The 24274-nt window shown below is 49.1% G+C and overlaps 1 protein-coding gene across 3 annotated transcripts; it reads left to right on the plus strand.

The window, feature by feature from the left end:
- Positions 1-1587: 1587 nt before the first annotated feature.
- Positions 1588-23636, plus strand: LOC143783164 (uncharacterized). 3 transcript variants are annotated; one of them, XM_077271522.1, is made up of 9 exons: positions 1589-1663; positions 2066-2121; positions 3513-3566; positions 5769-5801; positions 6715-6753; positions 6826-6954; positions 12833-12877; positions 12973-13011; positions 22935-23077. In XM_077271522.1, exons 1-9 carry the CDS (start codon positions 1647-1649, stop codon positions 22943-22945), a joined length of 423 nt encoding a protein of 140 aa, XP_077127637.1. In that variant the 5' UTR covers positions 1589-1646; the 3' UTR covers positions 22946-23077. The 3 variants fall into 3 exon arrangements, with proteins under 3 accessions (XP_077127638.1, XP_077127637.1, XP_077127636.1); XM_077271521.1 differs by having other exon boundaries at positions 1590-1663; positions 6712-6753; positions 22935-23636; XM_077271523.1 differs by lacking the exon at positions 6826-6954 and having other exon boundaries at positions 1588-1663; positions 6712-6753.
- Positions 23637-24274: the final 638 nt, after the last annotated feature.

Below are 24274 nucleotides of genomic sequence, written 5' to 3' on the forward strand. Positions count from 1 at the left end.
CTAATCCTATCCTGTGTGATACTGCCTGCTGAGCCGTGTATCTGATCCTATCCTGTGTGATACTGACTGCTGAGCCGTGTATCTAATCCTATCCTGTGTGATACTGACTGCTGAGCCGTGTATCTGATCCTCTCCCGTGTGATACTGACTGCTGAGCCGTGTATCTAATCCTGTCCTGTGTGATACTGACTGCTGAGCCGTGTATCTAATCCTCTCCCGTGTGATACTGACTGCTGAGCCGTGTATCTAATCCTGTCCTGTGTGATACTGACTGCTGAGCCGTGTATCTAATCCTCTCCCGTGTGATACTGACTGCTGAGCCGTGTATCTGATCCTCTCCTGTGTGATACTGACTGCTGAGCCGTGTATCTAATCCTCTCCCGTGTGATACTGACTGCTGAGCCGTGTATCTAATCCTGTCCTGTGTGATACTGACTGCTGAGCCGTGTATCTAATCCTCTCCCGTGTGATACTGACTGCTGAGCCGTGTATCTGATCCTCTCCTGTGTGATACTGACTGCTGAGCCGTGTATCTAATCCCCTCCTGTGTGATACTGACTGCTGAGCCGTGTATCTAATCCCCTCCTGTGTGATACTGACTGCTGAGCCGTGTATCTAATCCTCTCCTGTGTGATACTGACTGCTGAGCTGTGTATCTAATCCTCTCCTGTGTGATACTGACTGCTGAGCCGTGTATCTAATCCTCTCCCGTGTGATGCTGACTGCTGAGCCGTGTATCTAATCCTCTCCCGTGTGATACTGACTGCTGAGCCGTGTATCTGATCCTCTCCTGTGTGATACTGACTGCTGAGCCGTGTATCTAATCCTATCCCGTGTGATACTGACTGCTGAGCCATGTATCTAATCCTCTCCGGTGTGATACTGACTGCTGAGCCGTGTATCTAATCCTATCCCGTGTGATACTGACTGCTGAGCCATGTATCTAATCCTCTCCGGTGTGATACTGACCGCTGAGCCGTGTATCTAATCCTATCCTGTGTGATACTGACTGCTGAGCCGTGTATCTAATCCCCTCCTGTGTGATACTGACCGCTGAGCCGTGTATCTAATCCTATCCTGTGTGATACTGACTGCTGAGCCGTGTATCTAATCCTCTCCTGTGTGATACTGACTGCTGAGCCATGTATCTAATCCTCTCCGGTGTGATACTGACTGCTGAGCCGTGTATCTAATCCTATCCCGTGTGATACTGACTGCTGAGCCATGTATCTAATCCTCTCCGGTGTGATACTGACCGCTGAGCCGTGTATCTAATCCTATCCTGTGTGATACTGACTGCTGAGCCGTGTATCTAATCCCCTCCTGTGTGATACTGACCGCTGAGCCGTGTATCTAATCCTATCCTGTGTGATACTGACTGCTGAGCCGTGTATCTAATCCTATCCTGTGTGATACTGACTGCTGAGCCGTGTATCTAATCCCCTCCCGTGTGATACTGACTGCTGAGCCGTGTATCTAATCCTCTCCTGTGTGATACTGACTGCTGAGCCGTGTATCTGGCGGTGACTCCGGGGTTGACAGACGTGTCCGCTGGGGGTTGTAGTGGGCGGTGCGGGCGGTACCTGTATATCAGTCAGGACTGGGGGGCTGCACTCACCTGTCTGCTCTTCAGAGGACGCAGCACAATGAGCACTCTCACCAGGTACGCTCTGATGAAATCATGGGGGTTGTCATTCACAGGTGCCGATCACTGACTGTGGAGTTTTGGTTAGTGGGGTCTCATCTGGGGAAAGTCCTGTGATTATCCCAAGGAACCCCAGAAAAACTGCGACCACCAGATACAGAAAGCCCCCGACGTAAAACGGGGCTGACAACCTCTCACATGTATACAGGCAGGTTGTCAGCAGTGGTAGATGAGGGTCGGTGCTGGAGTATAAGGGGTTTGGTCTCATTTTCTGGTCGCATGTCATTTTATCAGTATTGTCATCACCTGGGAGCGGGGCTGACAACCTCTCACACATATATACTGGCTGGTTGTCAGAAAGGGGGCTGGTTTCTTAGTTCTTGGTCTGTGGTTGCTTACATTGGCCTCTGCTCTCCTCAGGATGGCTCTCCTCTGTTTGGCTGCTCTTCTGATTGTCTCTACTGTGGCCGCTCAGGGTAAGTCTGGGTAGTCGGGGCTCTGGGACATGACTTAGGTTGTCACTATCATCTGGGGGTTCCTCAGCTCACAATGTAGAGTCATGTAACTGGGATGCGGTCTCCATTTTCTTCCAGGATTGCATTGTGTTAGAAGTGATGGGATGGCGACTCTCCTGGAGTTGTGTGGTGGTGGCAGGTTTGTGGTTTGTTACATGGAGGTGGTGACTCTTGGGGAGTTGTGTGGTGGTGGCAGGTTCACGGTTGGTTACACCATGTTGGAGGTGGAGGGGTGGTGACTCTCGGGGAGTTGTGTGGTGATGGCAGGTTTATGGTTTGTTACATGGAGGTGGTGACTCTTGGGGAGTTGTGTGGTGGTGGCAGGTTCACGGTTGGTTACACCATGTTGGAGGTGGTGGGGTGGTGACTCTTGGGGAGTTGTGTGGTGGTGGCAGGTTCACGGTTGGTTACACCATGTTGGAGGTGGTGGGGTGGTGACCCTTGGGGAGTTGTGTGGTGGCAGGTTTGTGGTTTGTTACACCATATTGGAGGTGGTGGGGTGGTGACCCTCAGGGAGTTTTTTATAGTGGTGGTAGGTTTCTGGTTGGTTACACCAAGTTGGAGGCAGTGGGGTAGCGTCCCTTGGGGTGTGGTATGATGGTTGCAAGTTTGAGGTTGATTACTCCATGTTGAAGGTAATGACCCTCAAGGTGTTGTGTGGTAGTGGCTAGTTCATGGTTGGTTACACCATGTTGGTGGCGGTGGGGTGGCAACTCTCGGAGAGTTGCATGGTAATGGCAGGTTTGTGATTGATTACTCCATGTTGTAGGTAGTGGCAAGTTGGTGGTTGGTTACTCCATATTGGAGGCGGTGGGGTGTTGACCCATTAAGTGCTGTGTGGTAGCAAGTTTGTGGTTGGTCCCACTGTGGTGGACGTCATGACACTCAGGGTGCTGTGTGATGATCGTTTCCTGGTTGGAGGCGGTGGGGTGGTGACCCTCTGGGCATTGTGTGGTGGTGGCATGTTTGTAGTTGGTTACACCATGTTGGGGGCAGTGGAGTGGTGACCCTTGGGGTGCTGTATGGTGGCAGGTTTGAAGTTGGTCACTCTGTGGTGGAGGTGTTGACCCTAAGGTGTTGCGTCTTCATGGTGGGTACATAGTTGGTTTCTGCATTGTTGCTTTTTCTCTGATATTTTACCTTGTCTGCTTTTTTCTGACTTTTGGGTCGATGAATGCATAGTTTATGGCATTTTCAATTATTGTGGTGATTGAGTTAAAATTTTTGCTTTCTTGATAATGATCATTTTAGTAACTGTGAGGCCCCATGAAAAGTCCTCTGGTCGCACAGAGAAGCACTCAGTTTTCTTCTGGACTTCACGTCTCATCATTGTCTCCTTGTGTTATCTGTAGAGGAGACTGTGACCATTGTGGACACGACACCCCCCATAGAGAGCTCCATTGCAGGTAAGTCTATAAACCTGGAGTTACACTAAATGACTTACCAACGATCACGAGCAGCGATACGACCTGGCCGTGATCGTTGGTAAGTCGTTGTGTGGTCGCTGGGGAGCTGTCACATAGACAGCTCTCTCCAGCGACCAACGATCAGGGGAACGACTTCGGCATCGTTGAAACTGTCTTCAACGATGCCAAAGTCCCCCTGCAGCACCCGGGTAACCAGGGTAAACATCGGGTTACTAAGCGCAGGGCCGCGCTTAGTAACCCGATATTTACCCTGGTTACCATTGTAAAAGTAAAAAAAAAAAACACTACATACTCACATTCTGATGTCTGTCACGTCCCCTGCCGGCGTCCACAGGGTTAAAACTGCTTTCGGCAAGAGCGCTGCTAATGCACGCTCTGCTGCCGAGAGCTTCCCTGCACTGAATGTGTCAGCGCCGGCAGTAGCAGCGGTGACGTCACCGCTGTGCTCTGCTTTACAGCCAGTGCTGACACAGGGAAGCTCTCGGCAGCAGCGCGTGCATAGCAGCGCTCCTGCCGAAAGCAGTTTTAACCCTGTGGACGCCGGGGGACGTGACAGACATCAGAATGTGAGTATGTACTGTTTGTTTTTGTTTTTTTTAACTTTTACAATGGTAACCAGGGTAAATATCGGGTTACTAAGCGCGGCCCTGCGCTTAGTAACCCGATATTTACCCTGGTTACAAGTGAACACATCGCTGGATCGGCGTCGCACACGCCGATCCAGCGATGACAGCGGGTGATCAGCGACCAAAAAAAGGTCCTGATCGTTCCCATCGACCAACGATCTCCCAGCAGGGGCCTGATCGTTGGTCGCTGTCACACATGACGAGATCGTTAGCGGGATCGTTGCTTATGTCACCAAAAGCGTGACGTTGCAACGATATCGTTAACGATATCATTATGTGTGACTCAGCCTTAAAGGCCCCGTCTCACTAAGCGATTTACCAACGATCACGACCAGCGATATGACCTGGCTGTGATCGTTGGTAAGTCGCTGTGTGGTCGCTGGGGAGCTGTCACACAGACCGCTCTCTCCAGCGACCAACGATCAGGGGAACGACTTCGGCATCGTTGAAACTGTCTTCAACGATGCCGAAGTCCCCCTGCAGCACCCGGGTAACCAGGGTAAACATCGGGTTACTAAGCGCAGGGCCGCGCTTAGTAACCCGATGTTTACCCTGGTTACCAAAAAAAACAAACAGTACATACTCACCATCTGATGTCCGTCAGGTCCCTCGCCGTCTGCTTCCTGCTCTGACTGAGATCCGGCCGTACAGTGAGAGCAGAGCGCAGCGGTGACGTCACTGCTGTGCTCTCACTTCTCACTGTACGGCCGGCAGTCAGTGAGAGCAGGAAGCAGACGGCAAGGGACCTGACGGACATCAGATGGTGAGTATGTACTGTTTGTTTTTTTTTACATTTACGATGGTAACCAGGGTAAACATCGGGTTACTAAGCGCGGCCCTGCGCTTAGTAACCCGATGTTTACCCTGGTTACCAGTGAAGACATCGCTGGATCGGTGTCACACACAACGATTCAGCGATGTCAGCGGGACCTCAACGACCAAAAAAAGGTCCAGGCCATTCTGACACGACCAGCGATCTCGCAGCAGGGGCCTGATCGCTGGTACGTGTCACACATAGCGAGATCGCTACTGAGGTCGCTGTTGCGTCACAAAACTTGTGACTCAGCAGCGATCTCGCTATGTGAGACGGGGCCTTAACCCTACAGGCTCACGGCAGACTCGTGTCCTCCTCTATACCCCCAGGGTAATTGTTGGGACTGGTCTGGTTATGATTTTGTAGTCTGTGAAGCACTTCTAGTCACTCTGTTGGATACAATTCTATGGGCTGTTGGATATAAGAGGTCACCTCTCCAAGTAGATGTCTCCCCGCTCCTAGAATGGAGTCCGATAAGAAGCCCATAAATGTGCTGAGTGGTCTGGACAGGGTAATTAATTATGATAATGAACTGATCAGTTCTGACCAGTGACTGTGTCTCAGTAGTCAGAAGTCTCGGGTCCATGGTTGGAGTGGCAGGCCATCCAGGTATGAGTATCACATAGAGGCTCCAGCTCCCACTCCTGATTACCTCATGTCCACATTGTCTGCTGGCATAATCAGCCTATAAACGTTTATTTGATATTTTCTCACTCGGGTTTCTCTTTTCATTTTTTTTAGAAAACGAGGAGATTACAGATGTCCCACAACAAAGTGAGACCTCAAACCTCCATGACATTGACAAATAATAACTGTGGAGGGACCGTGTGTAGGAATGTTTTTGGACTTCCACCCAGACTCCTCAGTGTGGGTGGGGTGGGTGGATTGTAGAGGGAGTCCTTATTGTGCATGTGGTGTATGGATTGTAGAGGGGGTTCTTAGTTTTGGTGGGTTGTAGATGAGATTTTCAATGTGGGGTGTGTGGATTGTAGAGGGGATCCTCAGTATGGGTGGAAAGCGTGGATCGTAGAGGGGTGTGGGAATTGTAGATGGAGTCTCCACTGTGGATAAGGGGTGTGGATTGTAGACAGGATCTTCAGTTTGGGTTGGGTGCGTGGATTATAAAGGGGATCCCCAGTGTAGGTGGGGTGTGTGGACCATAAAAGGGATCTTCAGTGTGGCTGGGGTGTGTGGATTGTAGAGGAAATCCCCAGTGTGGGTCAGGTGTGGATTGTAGAGGGAGTCCTCATTCTGGAGGAGTGGTGGAGTTGTGTGGATTGTAGAGGGAGTCGTAAATGTAGGTGAGTTGTGTGGATTGTATAGGTGATAATCAGTGTGGGTGGGATGTGTGAATCGTAGCCAGTATCCTCAGTTTGGGTGGGATGTGTAGATCGTAGAGGGGATCCTCCTTGTTGGTGGGGTGTGGGGATTGTAGAAGGGGTTCTCAGTGTGGGTGGAGTGTGGGGATTGTAGAAGGGGATCCTCAGTGTTGGTTGGTTGTGTAGATTGTACAGGGAATCCTCAGTGTGCGTGGATTGTAGAAGAGATCCTCAATATTGGCTGGGTTTGTGGATCGTAGAATGGATCTTCCGTTCAGAATCAGAGGGGATTGATTAGTGCTTCTGAGTGTAGAGATACTTGTTTCTTTATACTCTGTTACCTCATGTTTTGTCTCTTCTTGTAGCAGAAACTAAGTCGGCGGCTGAGACGACAATGCTCCCAGCCGGTAAGTTGTAGTTTGTCCAGCAGGTGGGAGGTGCATTCGTTGATGGGTCTCACTCTTCATGCTTTTCTGTAGAGGATCCAGTGAGTTTTCAGGGAAGCCAAAGGCTACAGACAGATGGAACAGGGGAAAGTGCATCATCCAACAGCGAGTCCTCCAATAGTGAGAACAATGACAGCGTGAATGTGGAAACCATGCAAGGAGGTGAGGATGAGGGTATGGAGGGATGGTGGGGTCATAAGGGTGAGGATAAGAACATGATTGGTGGATCTGGGGGACCTGAGGATGGTGGTTATAGGATGATAGAATTGAGAGATAAAGGAGAGGATAGGGGAAGCAGGAAGGGGTGAGTAGAGCCAAAGCAAATGATATGGGAGGTGAAAATAAGAAAACAGTGTGCGCCTGAGAATGAGGTAAGTGGGAAGATGCTTGGGGATGGTAAAAGGAGAAAGTAATGGGTGAATAGTGATCACGTGCACTTTGAAGACCACTGATAGGATAAAAATATGTACGAAAATTATTATACTTTAATCACTGAGGCGTCTTTCTTCTCTTGTCTGTGGTTCTCTATTCCCGCTTTCTTCAGTCTTTGGTTCTCCTTAGTAACTTTTCTTTCTTCTGTCTATGGTTCTCTCTGTCATCTTTCTTTTGTGTGTCCCTCTCCTCTTCTATTTGTGATTCTTTTCGGCATCTATCTTCATTCTGTGCTTCTCTTTAGGATCTTTTTTTCTGATTCTTCTTGGCATCTTTACGATGACTGTGGATCTCTCTGGCGTCTTTATGATGTCTGCGATTCTCCTTGGTATATTTCTTCTGCATGTGGTTTTCTCTGGCATCTGTACAATATCTGTGTTCTCTTCTGTGTCTTTTTCCTGTTGGTGGTTCTCCTCGGCATCTTCCTACTGTCTGTGATTCTCTTCAGCCTCTTACTTCAGTCTGTGGTTCTCCTCGGTAGTTCTCCTCAGTGTATTCTTCCTGTTGGTGATTCTCCTCGGTGTCCTCTTCCCGTGGGTGATTCTCCTCGGCACCTTCCTCCTGTCTGTCGTTCTCTTCAGCCTCTTACTTCAGTCTGTGGTTCTCCTTGGTGTCTTCTTCCCGTCTGTGGTTCTCCTTGGTGTCTTCTTCCCGTCTGTGGTTCTCCTTGGTGTCTTCTTCCCATCTGTGGTTCTCCTTGGCGTCTTCTTCCCGCCGGTGGTTCTCATCGGTGTCTTCCTCCTGTTGGTGGTTCTCTTCTGCATCTTCCTCCTCTCTGTGGTTCTCTTCGCCCTCTTACTTCAGTCAGTGGTTCTCCTCGGTGTCTTCCTCCTGTTTGTGGTTTTCCTCAGTGTATTCTTCCTGTGGGTGGTTCTCCTCGGCATCTTCTTCCTGTTGGTGGTTCTCCTCGGCATCTTCTTCCTGTTGGTGGTTCTCCTCAGCATCTTCTTCCTGTGGGTGGTTCTCCTCGGCTTCTTCTTCCTGTGGGTGGCTCTCCTCGGCATCTTCCTCCTGTCTGTGGTTCTCTTTGCCCTCTTACTTCAGTCTGTGGTTCTCCTCGGTGTCTTCCTCCCTTCTGTGTTTCTCCTTGGTGTCTTCTTCCTGTTGGTGGTTCTCCTCGGCGTCTTCTTCCTGTTGGTGGTTCTCCTTGGCATCTTCTTCCTGTTGGTGGTTCTCTTCAGCCTCTTCAGTCTGTGGTTCTCCTCGGTGTATTCGTCACCTCTGTGGTTCTCCCCAGTGTCTTCTTCCTGTCGGTGGTTCTTCTCGGCATCTTCTTCCTGTTGGTGGTTCTCCTCGGCGTCTTCATCCTGTTGGTGGTTCTCTTCAGCCTCTTACTTCAGTCTGTGGTTCTCCTCGGTGTCTTCTTCCCATCTGTGGTTCTCCTCGGTGTCTTCTTCCTGTTGGTGGTTCTCCTCGGTGTCTTCTTTCTGTTGGTGGTTCTCTTCGACCTCTTAATTCAGTCTGTGGTTCTCCTCGGTGTCTTCCTCCCATCTGTGTTTCTCCTGGGATTCTTTACAATGTAATCTGTTCGACAGAGATTGTAACAATGCTGAGGAGATCACCTCAGTGGCATGTTTTCTGTTTTTCCACAGTTTGTGGGCAGATAATTTCGGTGATCACTGCTCAGGTTGCAATATTTCAGGCTATTTTCCAATACTAACAGTGAGACAGGGGGAAAAAAAACTAAAATATTTATTACAGAGACTTGATTTGAACAATTCACTTTTTTTTCTGAGAGTCTTCTGGGCTGATGACTGGCGTATGGTGCACAGCGCAGGATGCACAGCTCAGCCGGATGTGGCAGCAGTCTTGATTTTTCCTAAGGATCCCACATAATAGCAGAATTATCTAAACTGTCTTTTTTTTACCAACCATGACCAATCACAATGTTACTCTTATAATCCCAGGGCTGTTTACAGGATGAAAGCTGCATTCTAATTGGTGGCTATGGGTCCTGCAGACAGCATATCTTCCAGGCAGTTTTGATAAATGAGACCTCGTTTCTGCCATGAAACCAAGCCTTGCCACCCATAGCAGCCAAAGTTGTGTTATTTTTTCGATAAACGAAGCTATACTGTGATTGGTTGCTGTGGGTCACGCAGAAAGTTCCTCTGTCAAAACAAATGGAGAAGTCCTAGCAGTTCTGTATATTGGGGACAATTACTAAGCCGGGCTGTGGTCACCTCATATTCCACTATCTGGTGTAAAACTCTCAAGGATTATGGCAGATTTCACAGTGATGTAAGAGGAGCATCAGAGCTTCCCACTGAGGACTCCTCTAACCATGGTTGACCTTTCTGGTGAATCTCTGCTCTGTCCTGTTGTAACCTGGAGACTCGGCTGGACCACCATTACTCTCTGATGAACCCTTAAATCCTGTCACCACGTTCCTCCTTCTTCCCACGTATGGTCACTTAGGTTTGGCTGTTCACCATAGGCTGGATGTGTGCTATCCAGACCAGCGATTGTCTCCTTTATTGCTGGTCTCCTCCATATTCTGCATGGATGGTGGCTCTATCAGAGAAGATGCCGATTTTATTACTTTTTCGGATTCTGGTCTCTTTATGTCCTGGCAGATATAGAGGTGGTCATTTTTTAGGTGTCTGGCGTCGTTTTGCAGGAGGTCTCATTTTTGAATTCTGGTTTCTGTGGTCCATGTCTGTTTGGGGGGACTTGTGTATAGTCATATACAGTAGTGTTCAATACTATCAGTCCAATATGACTGTCCAGATGAATCCCTGTTTTTTGTATAAATTCTATCACAACATAGTTATTAAGGTTGAAGGAAGACTTTAAGTCCATCTAGTTCAACCCATAGCCTAACCTAACATGCCCTAACATGTTGATTCCACAACTTGCCAGTCGGTGCAATAGATTGTAAGAAAGCCACCAGACTCCGCATCCATGATCTGCAGGTTACTGAGTCTGTGTAATAGAATAATTAATTGACAGGGGATGATCACAATAATATCAGTGTGGAGATCAATCAGTGAGGTCCATCATTCTGTGAGGAGACGGATGACTCACGTGGTCCTTATTTAAGGATGAAGCCAGGACATGTTGTACATGTATTTCTCCTAGAAAGCCTGGGAAATATGAGTCGTTCAAGACATTGTTCAGACGAACAGCATACTTTGAGTAAAAAGTTGATTGGAGAAGGTAAAACTTATATAGAAGTGCAGACAATGATCGGCCGTTCGGCTACAATGATCTCCAATGCTTTATAATGGAAACCAAAGCAGAGAGACGAGGAAGAAAATGGAAGACGACCATCAAATGGATGGAAGAATGGCAAAGGCTCCGCCAACGATCAGCTCCAGGATGATCACAGACAGTTTCACGTTACCAATGACTGGCTCCAGGATGATCAGACACTCTCACGTTAGCAATGATCGGCTCCAGGATGATCACAGACAGTCTCACGTTACCAATGATCGGCTCCAGGATGATCACAGTCTCACGTTACCAATGATCGGCTCCAGGATGATCAGACACTCTCACGTTACCAATGATCGGCTCCAGGATGATCAGACACTCTCACGTTACCAATGATCGGCTCCAGGATGATCACAGACAGTTTCACGTTACCAATGTCTGGCTCCAGGATGATCAGACACTCTCACGTTACCAATGATCGGCTCCAGGATGATCACAGACAGTTTCACGTTACCAATGATCGGCTCCAGGATGATCAGACACTCTCACGTTAGCAATGATCGGCTCCAGGATGATCACAGACAGTCTCACGTTACCAATGATCGGCTCCAGGATGATCAGACACTCTCACGTTACCAATGATCGGCTCCAGGATGATCACAGTCTCACGTTACCAATGATCGGCTCCAGGATGATCAGACACTCTCACGTTACCAGTGATCGGCTCCAGGATGATCACAGTCTCACGTTACCAATGATCGGCTCCAGGATGATCACAGTCTCATGTTACCAATGATCGGCTCCAGGATGATCAGTCTCACATTACCAGTGATTGGCTCCAGGATGATCACAGACAGTCTCACGTTACCAATGATCGGCTCCAGGATGATCACAGTCTCACGTTACCAATGATCGGCTCCAGGATGATCACAGTCTCACGCTACCAATGATCGGCTCCAGGATGATCACAGACAGTCTGACGTTACCAATGATCGGCTCCAGGATGATCACAGTCTCACGCTACCAATGATCGGCTCCAGGATGATCACAGTCTCACATTACCAATGATCGGCTCCAGGATGATCAGACAGTCTCACATTACCAGTGATTGGCTCCAGGATGATCACACACAGTCTGACGTTACCAATGATCGGCTCCAGGATGATCACACAGTCTCATGTTACCTGTGAGGACTGAGACAGAAGACTCCTGTGTGATATTACTCTTGCAAAGAAGTCACCGCAAAGTCCCACTGTTAAAAAAACAAAACAAAAAAACATGTACTGAAGAGGATACAATGTGCCAAAGAACACATCAACTGTCCTAAAGAGAAATGGTTAAACATTTTGTGGACTGATGAAAGTAAAATGGTGTGTTCAATGGCCACCGACAGTTCGCAGACGACCCCAAAATTTTCAGCCACAGTACACTCTGCACACAGTGAAGCATGGTGGTGAAGTATCATGATACGGGCAGGCTTCTTACTATGGTGCCGGACCTATTTACCCCATACCAGGTATCATGGACCAGGTTTTACATATTAAAATACTTGAGGTCGTGTTGCCTTACACTGATGAGGATAAGCCCCTGAAATGGGGGTTTCACCAAGAGAGCGACCCTAAACACAGCAGTAGATGAGCAAAATCTTGGTTCCAGCCCAACAAAATTGAGGTTATGGAGCGGCCAGCCCAATCCCCGGACCTTAATCCGATAAAGCACGTGTGGGGCGATATAAAAAAATGCCGTTTCTGAGGCAAAGCCAACAAATGCCAAACATTGTGTGATGTCGTCCAAGCATCCTGGGCTGGAATAACAGGTGATGGGGGCAGAAGGTGGTGACTCCGTCTAAAAAAACTGCAGGTAACAATGAAATATCAGGTCAGTGACTCACAGGAAGGATAAATCCCCCCCAAAATAGTAAAGACAAAAGCAGACACTGCAGATTATTACAACGGCCCAATGTTCATTTCTTGTTGTTTTCTGTAAAGTAGTTATAAATGATATAGATAACAGCGAGCGATGTTCCCGATGCTGGAACTAAAACTAGGAGAAAGATTGTGAAGAACTCGTGCTTGTGAACACTACTGTAGGATTGCTCCTCACATTACAAAGTCCTGAGATCGCCCCTAGGAAACCTGCCGTCTATCTTGTGTCACTGGGTGGCGCTGTTCTCCGAGTATGGTGGAGTCACGACTACTAAGAAGCGCAGTGTGCACGAGCTCCGAGCCGCGGGGCAATGTCACCTCCCCAAATAACAGCCCCGATGTGTATAGTGCTGAATCCTGCTACATTGTAACAAACCGTCAGCTGTGTGAGCAGGACTAGGTCCTCACAGGTTTCCATCCTCTGCTCCCGTTCACTGCCTGGAGGCCGAGATCTGTAAATCGGAGCCCCTGACATGGCGGTAACATGGCGGCCACATTTTGTTATGTTGCACCGTTTTCTCTTGTAGGTCCCGTCCTCGATATCCCGGCGGAGTCTCTGGAGTCCAAAGAAGGTAAGAGCCTAAAAGGTGGAGTCTGTGGCAGGTGACATGACCCCTAATCCAGTCGCCCCGATCACTACTGATCATTTATTTATTTATTTTTTCAGATCCTGATCCCGAGTCGGAGGAATCCTTCACGCTCCCAGGTAATGTGAAACCTCCACCATGGAGGATGGCGATGCCCTCTGGTCTATACTGACATATACACCGACACCCTCCGATATGTCGGGCATATACAAAGTCTACACACCCATTAAAGCTCCAGTCCAGCATTTGTTTTTCTATTTCTAAGTGGTGGCATTAATGTAAGCCCCCTGCCCCTATTCTTACACCCACCAGCCGCCATCTCCAGCTCTTCCCAGCGCCGCTCCGGTCTTGATCCGCCATCTTGAGACTGCAGCTTCTGACTACAAACTCTGTGTGAGTCTTGTCCTGGCCTCCTTCTCTGCCGTGCATTAGTATTCAGCCTCCTTGAGTCAGTACTTTCTAGGACCACCTTTCCTTGCAGTCTTTGGGGTCTGTCTCTCCAGCTTTGCTCATCTAGAGGTGACATTTTGCCCCCTCGCTCAGTGAGATTGGATGGAGATGTCTGTGATCAGTAATTTTCACATCTTGTCACAGATTCTCTGGGATTTGGGTCCAGACGGTGATTGCGCCGTTCACACAAAGGAATTTGCTCTGTTCTGAACCCTCCATTGTGGCTCAGGCAGGATGTTAAGGGTCGTTGACTTGCTGGAAGGTGAACCTGCACCCCAGTCTCAGTTTTTGTTTTCAGCCTCCAACAGGTTTTCCTCCAGGATTGTCCTGTATTTAGCTCCATCCATCTTCTCATCAACTGTGACAAGCTTCCCTGCCCCTGCTGAAGAAAGATGTCCCCACAGCAGCATACTACCACCATGTGTGACGGTGGGGATGATGTTTTCAGGAGTATGTACAGTGTTAGTTTTCCACCACACATAGCATTTTTCTTTAAGCCCAATTCTCCTTTGGTGTCACCAGAGCCTTTTCTTCCTTGTGCTCACTGTGTCCCTTACATGGGACTTCTTATGGCTTGCTTTAAAAAATGGCTTATTCTTGCGCATTTTCGTAAAGGCCAGATTTGTTTTGTAGAGAACAGAATAAGATGGCGGCTGGTGAGTATTTTACTATGAGCAGGGAAACGTTATTAGTGATACTACTGCAATGCTGGAATTAAAAAAACAAGAACGCTGAAGTGGTGCTTTAAAATCCCAGGTTTTTGTCATGTAAATAATCCAACATAGGAGAATAATTTCAGGACTTTTCCCTGTTTAATTTAGCCGATAATCTGTACAAATCCATTGAGGAACTGAAATATTTCAGATGTAGAAACAACGTAGTTGCATTAATCTGTATGCAGCGCCCCAGAGTCCTGGTCGTTGCAGTACTGTGGCTCCGCCACTAAGGGGAGCTATGGTACGTCTGATGGCACTGAAGGAGTTCATCTGATCAGGTATCACAGACACCAATACATTTCACAGTCGGGCCTCCAGGGGGAGCTAAGGGTGCTATTCATTAGGCCACTCTCCACACACTGGTAAAACTGGGGGTCAGGCAGGAAGTTAGAGAGAAAGCTGACTGGGTTGGAACCAGGCAACACCTTGTGGCAGAGGGTGTTGCGGGAGAAGATTCGGTAGGGTCTCTGTCAGGGGTGGGATCCTGACAGAGGCTTGGCAACTTGAGCGAACGTAACGGGACCGTGCCTGCTCAGGATAGCGGCGGTGCCCAAGGAAGGATTAGAAGCGAGATAGATTGTGCTGAGTGAGAAACGAGATCAAAGCAACAAGGAGAAATACCAGTAGGGGTCATGCTGTAAGACCGAGGCAACATCCTACTGAGGCGCACAACCGGTGGCCGGAACGCCGAGGGAGTATCATAACATTCAGCTTCAAGCAATACTCCAAACAGCTGCAGGACAGTCAGTCTCAGGCGGGCTGTCTCACCTAAATCACCTATGCAGTCTTGGGGGGCAACTAGTGGAGAGGGGCGACTCTAGGGTCCCGGAAGAGCTCCGAGCCTACCCGTCATACGGGTGCCGTCCTAACCGTAACATCAGGGAGGGACGGAGGATTAGCAGAACATCATCTAATCGAGTTGTGAGGGAACTTAAGAAACGGACACAACAGTTGTGGGGACTTTCCGTAAGCACAGCAGGGAAGGACCACAACACATAGCGCTAAGAAGGAAGGCACAGATTTCCACCTGTTAAGAGAACTCTGGAGGTGCCATTGGACCGGCCGGACTTGCGCAGCCTGGTTATCCGGACTCCGGACTGAGGACCCCGAGATCTTCAGTAAAGAGGTAAAGAGACTGCAACCTGGTGTCCTCGTTATTTACTGCACCGCACCACTATAGCGTCACTACCACCATCATCTATCCACATCTTGCACTGTGCGCCCCTCGGCAGGGTCACGGATCGGGCCTAGCCACCGTGACAACCCCAGAGCAGGGACTCAGAGGCCCGGTACCGGGTACCCCTCGGCCCTGCGGCAGTGGGGGCGCTACATGTACACCCTTACACTAATCCTTTGCTGCAGTCCCCTGTGAGTTTCTGGCAGAGCTCTGTGTTTTTGAGTCGGCTCCTTCACTTGGCACATCTTGAATTGGCCATCTTAGCCGGCTCCTCCTGGCATTAGCTCCACATCTATCAGGGGCATCTCCTGTGTACAGCGTCCTCTTCAGGTCACCACAGATTGCGGGGACATCTCCTGTGTACAGCGTCCTCTTCAGGTCACCACAGATTGCGGGGACATCTCCTGTGTACAGCGTCCTCTTCAGGTCACCACAGATTGCGGGGACATCTCCTGTGTACAGCGTCCTCTTCAGGTCACCACAGATTGCGGGGACATCTCCTGTGTACAGCGCCCTCTTCAGGTCACCACAGATTGCGGGGACATCTCCTGTGTACAGCGTCCTCTTCAGGTCACCACAGATTGTGGGGGCATCTCCTGTGTACAGCCCCCTCTTCAGGTCACCACAGATTGCGGGGACATCTCCTGTGTACAGCGTCCTCTTCAGGTCACCACAGATTGCGGGGACATCTCCTGTGTACAGCGCCCTCTTCAGGTCACCACAGATTGCGGGGACATCTCCTGTGTACAGCGTCCTCTTCAGGTCACCACAGATTGCGGGGACATCTCCTGTGTACAGCGTCCTCTTCAGGTCACCACAGATTGCGAGGACATCTCCTGTGTACAGCGCCCTCTTCAGGTCACCACAGATTGCGGGGGCATCTCCTGTGTACAGCGTCCTCTTCAGGTGACCACAGATTGCGGGGACATCTCCTGTGTACAGCGCCCTCTTCAGGTCACCACAGATTGCGGGGACATCTCCTGTGTACAGCGCCCTCTTCAGGTCACCACAGATTGCGGGGACATCTGTGTACAGCGCCCTCTTCAGGTCACCACAGATTGCGGGGCATCTCCTGTGTACAGCGCCCTCTTCAGGTCACCACAGATTGTGGGGACATCTCCTGTGTACAGCGCCCTCTTCAGGTCACCACAGATTGCGGGGGACATCTCCTGTGTACAGCGCCCTCTTCAGGTCACCACAGATTGCGGGGACATCTCCTGTGTACAGCGTCCTCTTCAGGTCACCACAGATTGCGGGGACATCTCCTGTGTACAGCGCCCTCTTCAGGTCACCACAGATTGCGGGGACATCTCCTGTGTACAGCGTCCTCTTCAGGTCACCACAGATTGTGGGGACATTTCCTGTGTACAGCGCCCTCTTCAGGTCACCACAGATTGCGGGGACATCTCCTGTGTACAGCGCCCTCTTCAGGTCACCACAGATTGCGGGGACATCTCCTGTGTACAGCGCCCTCTTCAGGTCACCACAGATTGCGGGGACATCTCCTGTGTACAGCGTCCTCTTCAGGTCACCACAGATTGCGGGGACATCTCCTGTGTACAGCGTCCTCTTCAGGTCACCACAGATTGCGGGGACATCTCCTGTGTACAGCGCCCTCTTCAGGTCACCACAGATTGCGGGGACATCTGTGTACAGCGCCCTCTTCAGGTCACCACAGATTGCGGGGCATCTCCTGTGTACAGCGCCCTCTTCAGGTCACCACAGATTGTGGGGACATCTCCTGTGTACAGCGCCCTCTTCAGGTCACCACAGATTGCGGGGACATCTGTGTACAGCGCCCTCTTCAGGTCACCACAGATTGCGGGGCATCTCCTGTGTACAGCGCCCTCTTCAGGTCACCACAGATTGTGGGGACATCTCCTGTGTACAGCGCCCTCTTCAGGTCACCACAGATTGCGGGGCATCTCCTGTGTACAGCGCCCTCTTCAGGTCACCACAGATTGCGGGGGCATCTCCTGTGTACAGCGCCCTCTTCAGGTCACCACAGATTGCGGGGGCATCTCCTGTGTACAGCGTCCTCTTCAGGTCACCACAGATTGCGGGGCCATCTCCTGTGTACAGCGTCCTCTTCAGGTCACCGCAGATTGTGGGACATCTCCTGTGTACAGCGCCCTCTTCAGGTCACCGCAGATTGTGGGGACATTTCCTGTGTACAGCGCCCTCTTCAGGTCATCACAGATTGCGGGGGCATCTCCTGTGTACAGCGCCCTCTTCAGGTCACCACAGATTGCGGGGGCATCTCCTGTGTACAGCGTCCTCTTCAGGTCACCACATATTGCGGGGACATCTCCTGTGTACGGCGTCCTCTTCAGGTCACCACAGATTGCGGGGACATCTCCTGTGTACAGTGTCCTCTTCAGGTCACCGCAGATTGTGGGACATCTCCTGTGTACAGCGCCCTCTTCAGGTCACCACAGATTGTGGGGACATCTCCTGTGTACAGCGCCCTCTTCAGGTCACCACAGATTGTGGGACATCTCCTGTGTACAGGGCCCTCTTCAGGTCACCACAGATTGCTCCTTGGTTCAGGTCTGGGCTGTGCCGTACCAGAACTTCCATCTTCTCCTGGTGAAGTTGTTTTGTGAAATTGTCTTTGTTCTGTTCATAATCCCCTCCCCCTTAACTAAGGCCCCAGTTCCATCAGCCTAAAAACAACCCCAGAGCCAAATGCTGCCCCCATTATGCCCCACTGTGGGGATGGAAGTCTTCTGGTGATGACCAGTGTCGGATTTACATCTTCTGGGATTATGTCCACAGAGTTCCTGCTTGGTCTCATCAGACAGATCACGTTTCCTGCTTCTGGCCAATGTGATGGAGGTTTTGGTTACACATCGCCAGGCCTGGATTATTCTCTTTGTAGGAAAAGGTTTCCATCATGTAACTCTCTCCTAAAGACTGGATGTGGTGACAGACACCAGAGAGATCACACAGAATCCCACCACTACCACCACTTGTGAACAGAGATGGGCGAACCCTAAGGGTATGTTTCCACGGTAAGTAAACGCTGCTTGTTTGACGCTGCAGCGTCAAACAAGCAGCGTCCAGATGTTCCAGCATAGTGGAGGGGATTTTATGAAATCCCGTCTCCACTATGCGTGGAAACTCCTGACATGCTGCGTGTCTTTTCAGATCGCAGCATGTCCGTACACCTTGCGGGGACGCAGCGTCCCCGCAAGGCATATCACAGGGCCCTATGGCGAGGGGTGCGATGATCCCGGATGTGTACTGTACACATCCGGCACCATCGCGTCCCAGAAAGGGGGCGGGGCTTAGCGCCGAGCGGCTTCGCCGCTGCGGCGATACCGCCGCCCCTCCGGACCGTGGAGCCATACCCTAACAGTAAAGTTCGGCGTCCGTACCAAACAACTACTGTCATGGACACTGAACACAGACTTCACCAGGAAGTCCGTGTTACTGTTTGGGTTCGGCTGCCCGAACACCGGGTGTTTGTCACTCTGTCATGCATGACAGTGCGGCAAACACCACTTCTGATTGGCAGTGAAATCCTCCACGTCGGTCAGAGACCCACGGTTCCCATGCTGTCAAAGGACAGCGGGAGCGCTCAGCTGTGATCGGAAGTATAGAGTTTACCTCCGGTCACTGGGGTCAGCTGATGGGACAACTGCTCCCATCATCTGACACCTGCTGCCGCCAATAACAGTAAAAGCAGGAGTGGCTGATGGGTGTATTAATTAGCGAGCTCACGCGCCGTAAATAATTAAAAAATTGAGTGGGTTCCACTGTATTTTTGATAACCAGCCAGGCAAAACTCACAACTGGGGGCTGCAACCCTCAGCTGTCAGCTTCAGCAGGGCTGGTTATCAAGAATAGAAGGGTCCCCTCGCCGTATTTTAAAATTATTTAAATAGTTTTTTTTTTTTAATTATGTGGGGTCCCCCCATTTTTGACAACCAGCCTTGCTAAATCAGACAGCTGGGGGCTGGTATTCTCAGGCTGGTAAGGGGACATGGATATTGCTCCCCCCCCCACCCACCTGAAACTAGCAGCCCGCAGCCGCCCAGAAAAGATGTGCCATCTATTAGATGCACCAATTCTGGTGCTTTGCCCGGCTCTTCCCACTTGCCCTGTAGCGGTGGCAAGTGGGGTTCATATTTGTGGGGTTGATGTCACCTTTGGATTACACAATGCCCTCTCTTGTTATGTACAGCACTGTCCTTAACACATGGGGTTATGTAGAGCCTTGTTCTTTATTACATACCATCCTCTCTTGTTAGAGATATAATGCAATGATGGCTGATGTACCACGGGAAAACTTCTTTTCTAATGGAGGGGCTGATAGACTGGTCATCTGGTCACTGGCTGCTCCGCCAGCAGTCATTTTATATCTAGCAAGAGAGGGGACTATGTAATAAAAGAGGGCGCTGTGAACAACAAAAATAACAAGAATACACTATGTAAGAGACAGCACTGTACATAACAGCAGAGGAAGCTATATAATAAGGGACAGCACCATATATAACTAGAGAGGATTGTACGTAATAAGGGCCGGTGTTATGCATAATAAAAGAGGAAACTATGTAACTAAGGACAGCGCTGTACATAATATATGAGTACACTATATACTAAGGGACTGTGCTGTACATATTAAGTGAGTACATTATATACTAAGGACAGCGCTGTGCATAATAAGTGAGTACACTATATTCTAAGGGTTTGTGCTGTACATAATAAGTGAGTACATTATATACTAAGGACAGCGCTATGCATAATAAGTGAGTACACTATATACTAAGAGTCTGTGCTGTACATAATAAGTGAGTACATTATATACTAAGGACAGCGCTGTGCATAATAAGTGAGTACATTATATACTAAGGACAGCGCTGTGCATAATAAGTGAGTACACTATATACTAAGGGTTTGTGCTGTACATAATAAGTGAGTACACTATATACTAAGGGACTGTGCTGTACATAGTACGGCTACATTCCTGTATCCGTGTGCAGTGTTGGTATGCTGCGAGCTTTTACAGACGCATTGCGCATGTCCTATTCTGATCTTCAAAATCGGATCAGAACAGAACATTCTCTGACCTTCACAGATCTGTGATTTTCATGCATGTGTGAATGAACATATAAAACTGAGTCCATGTGCCGTCTGATAAATAACCTGGCAGCACACGGACATTTCACACTGAGAATGTAGAATAAGGGATGTAACAGATAAGATTATCACTGCACGTCACACAGAATAATATCTACATCCAGGCACCGCTGACGTCTCGTCTGATTAGAGCCGCTTTCTGCTGTTTCTTCTCCATCTGGTCAGACCTTCATGTCGACATCTCCCAGCCACGACTCGTCTTGTCACGATGATCATCCCAGGCCAGGAAATAACAAGGTCACGTACATTCTATACATACTTGTGTCCCCCCTGAATACAGATATGTACCCACCATTAATATACTATTAGCCACGCACCAATATCTATATATAATCGTCTAAGGTCCATTTCCGTCTGTTTCTGTCATGGAAATCCCGCGTCGCTGATTGGTCGCGCCCAATCAGCGACAGGTACAGTCCGGCCGCGAATTGGCCCATCCCTACTCCCCTCCAGTCAGCACCCACGGACCAACTTTTTACTATTGATGCAGCCTATGCAGCATCAATAGTAAAAACATAGAATGTTAAAAATAATAATAATAAAAAAATATATATATTATATTCTCACCTTCCGGCGTCCGTGGCAGAAGCTGCAGGGATCGCTCGCTGTCCGCCGTACATGAGGGCAATCTGGCCAGGGCCCCCTTCAGAGCCTCGGGGCCGGAGAAGTGGTCCAGACTGCCCTCATTATTAGCTCTCCTGCAGGGCCCCCTCCACCTCCGGGCCTCGGTGCAGCTGCACATGCGGTATGTCTGCTTCTGGTGCTCATGCTGTCTTTTGACAGCGTGGGAACTGCGGCTCTCTCACCGGCGGGAATGATTTCACCGCCGATCAGAAGCGGTGTTTGCTGCGCTGTCATGCACATGACAGAGTGGCATACACTGGATGTTCAGGCCCCCCATTCAAGTGAATGGGGTCCGGGTACTGTTCTGGTACCTGAACTTGTTGTAACTGTTCGGCCAAACCGAACATCCAGGTGTCTGCCCATCTCTACTTGTGAAGGATCCGCTCCTTGCCATCCCACCTGACGTCAATATTACATCAGTGGAATCACGTGGTAAGGGCTCCCCAATTGTACCAACGTGATGTTCCGCACCCCCTTGGGACACGTAAGGTCAGACTGGTACAGTTTTACCCAGACTCCCCCTGTCCACACGGGCCCAGGGAGGCATGGGAGTGAGAGAAGGTGGCCCTCGCAGTCATTGACGTGGCACCACACTGGCCCACAACCCTGACAGGCGCCTTTCACTAGCACCAGTGAAACAGTGCCTGGTAGGACTGCTACCAGTTCTTTGTTCGATATACATCTGGTCCGGTAATGGGGTTATATCAGGCCAGAAATCAGCCCCGGTAGCATGGAAAATTAAACCGAGAAACGGACGTGTGGATACGTGAATCAAGATAAAAGAGCAGTCCAAGGTTAAATTATATATTTAGTCGCCTTAAGGGAACACTAGACAATACACTATATACATGATGGTTACACGTATACAATGGCCAGATATGCAAATAAGAGGGAAGTACAAAAGATATAAGCAGATGGTTCATGTTAATTACCGGGTGATGTTCGATCATGTGTGCGCTAGACCTCAGAAGGCATCGGCTTACAGCTGGGTCCTAGGTCCTTCACAGCAAGTTAGTCAACGTTAGCCCCCTCTTCCCCCATTTGCAGTGGACCACATGGATCAGAGAGACAGACAACATGGTCTTACACTAGCTTTTATCCCCTTTGGGTCAGTCCCTTCCTGCCCTCTGGGCTGATCCTAAGTCCCCTACCCTGGAAGTTTGTAGCTAAATCGCCCAAAACCTATGAAAAATCATAACTCCTTTCTGAACATCTGGCCGGGCCCTTGCTACGTGTTAAGACCAAGCACATTTTTGCTACATGACTTCTAGTAGTGGTTTTACGTATCTCCATACCCTGGGTGCTAGAACAGATCAAGACCCTGGAAGGTATTCAGTCCAGCCCAGAGCTCATGAAAATGTAACAGGTGTGTGGCCAGGGTGCACGACAAGCCCATATTTTCCCTGTGAAATTCAGAACAAAGCAGACAGCATGGTTTGGATCCACAGGGGGTCTTCCTGTAGGAGCTGCATTCTAGCTAATGGTGAGGGTGTTATCTATGACTTTGCAGCTGAAAGGCAGGACCACCTGCAGATCCAGGTGTCTTGCTGCAGCTACACATGTTTACAGGAGGATTGTAAGTTGCCATTACATCCCCCAACCTTCACTCCAGACATATGAAAATCATGGGAGATTGTGGTCACATGCAGGACACAACCAGGACTGAACAGAAATTCCTGCAGCTCCTTTAATGTTGCTGTCAGCCTCCAATATCAATTTTCTTCTTGTCTTTTCAATATTTCTGGGCAACATTGGGTGAAAAATGTCCTGAGATGATTATTCTTAATAGGATTTGTTTACATGACAAAAACCAGACATTTTACAAGGGTGTGTAGACTTTTTATATCCACTCTACACTGATATATGCATGATACACTCCTTTATACACATTTACACTCTGATATATACTTTGTTTTTTTCCTTTTTTCAGCTGGAAAATGAAACCTCCAAAATCTATTTTCTTCCTTCTCCCTACGTGTACCTCAAGACTCATGCCTCCAAGTATGACTCCTTCTACAGGAGACACAATGTCCAAGATCCCTGACCATAACATGTTTACAGCAGCAAGACTATGTTGATCACCATTGACATCTCCATGCTTGGGGTGCCCCTTTACCCTGAGAACCTGCCCACAAAGAGAAAACATTCGATTCCCAACGAGAAGCTTCCATCCACACAGAAGACGACAATGAACTGTCTGGAGATCGAGTCCTCATTACTTCAGTAGATTTCCAATTATAAGGGTAGATCTGATGGTCATCCTTATACTTCTCCTTTTCTGATTGGTAATGCAGCCATAATCTCCTTAAAGAAGTCAACAAAGTCTAGAAATACAGATGTAACCCAAACCCAAAAGCTATCCACGTCGCTGCTGTGTGGGGACGATACAAAACCAGCCATACTCTGCTCCATCTGGTCATTAATACTCAATATTAGAGCCTCATTATTAGTCAGGGTTTGGCCTGTCCTTGATCAATTCCTCCCATCTTCCCATCTTCTAGTGCCCAGGATAGGAGAGCTGACAATCAGGGGTCTCGTTTCCCATCACGTGTGGGGTTGAGTGTCACACTACCGCTCTCTATAGATTGTGTACTAAGCTTTGTCCTTCCAGCTATTAAACATCTCAGCATCCGCCATGTGTCCGTGATTTTATTATCGGTGTCATAGCATGGTGGCTGTCGCAGCTACAGAACAGCTGAAGAACCACAAGATGGACTAATGTTTGTGGACCTAGTAGAAGTCTTCATGACTCAGTTGTGGACATTTCACCATGTTACCTCTACAGCTTCTCTGCTTCCTCACTAAGCTGAACTTACACTTGTAGATCCAGTGTGAGAAATCTTCCATTCCCAGATGGTGGATGTTCACTATCGGAGGCTTTGATCCTCTACTAGGCTGAACTGATGCTTGTAGACCAAGAAGTTCTCCTGGTGATAGATGTCCTGCAGCATGGTAACTCCATATGTTCTCACTGCACAGCTCTATTCCTCCATTGATGTGTAATGTGACTGCGAGTGAGCTGCTGGTTCATAAAGCCTTGTTGCTTTACAGGAAAATGGTGACCCAGTCCCAATGTGCTGACCATGTGTGGGGTGTATCAAACTAATTTGTAGGCCACAGGCCTCCACCGGCTCCAGACCTCCATCTTCAGGAGCCGCCGAGCATCCCTTTTTTGTTCCAGTATTCAAACAATCTGCATATTTTGTCCTTCCATGTTTGCAGGTCAACATGCTACATGAACTGATACAATGGGTAATCAACATATTAGCA

The sequence above is a fragment of the Ranitomeya variabilis genome, chromosome 6 (assembly GCF_051348905.1).
Source record: "Ranitomeya variabilis isolate aRanVar5 chromosome 6, aRanVar5.hap1, whole genome shotgun sequence".
Lineage (NCBI taxonomy): Eukaryota > Metazoa > Chordata > Amphibia > Anura > Dendrobatidae > Ranitomeya > Ranitomeya variabilis.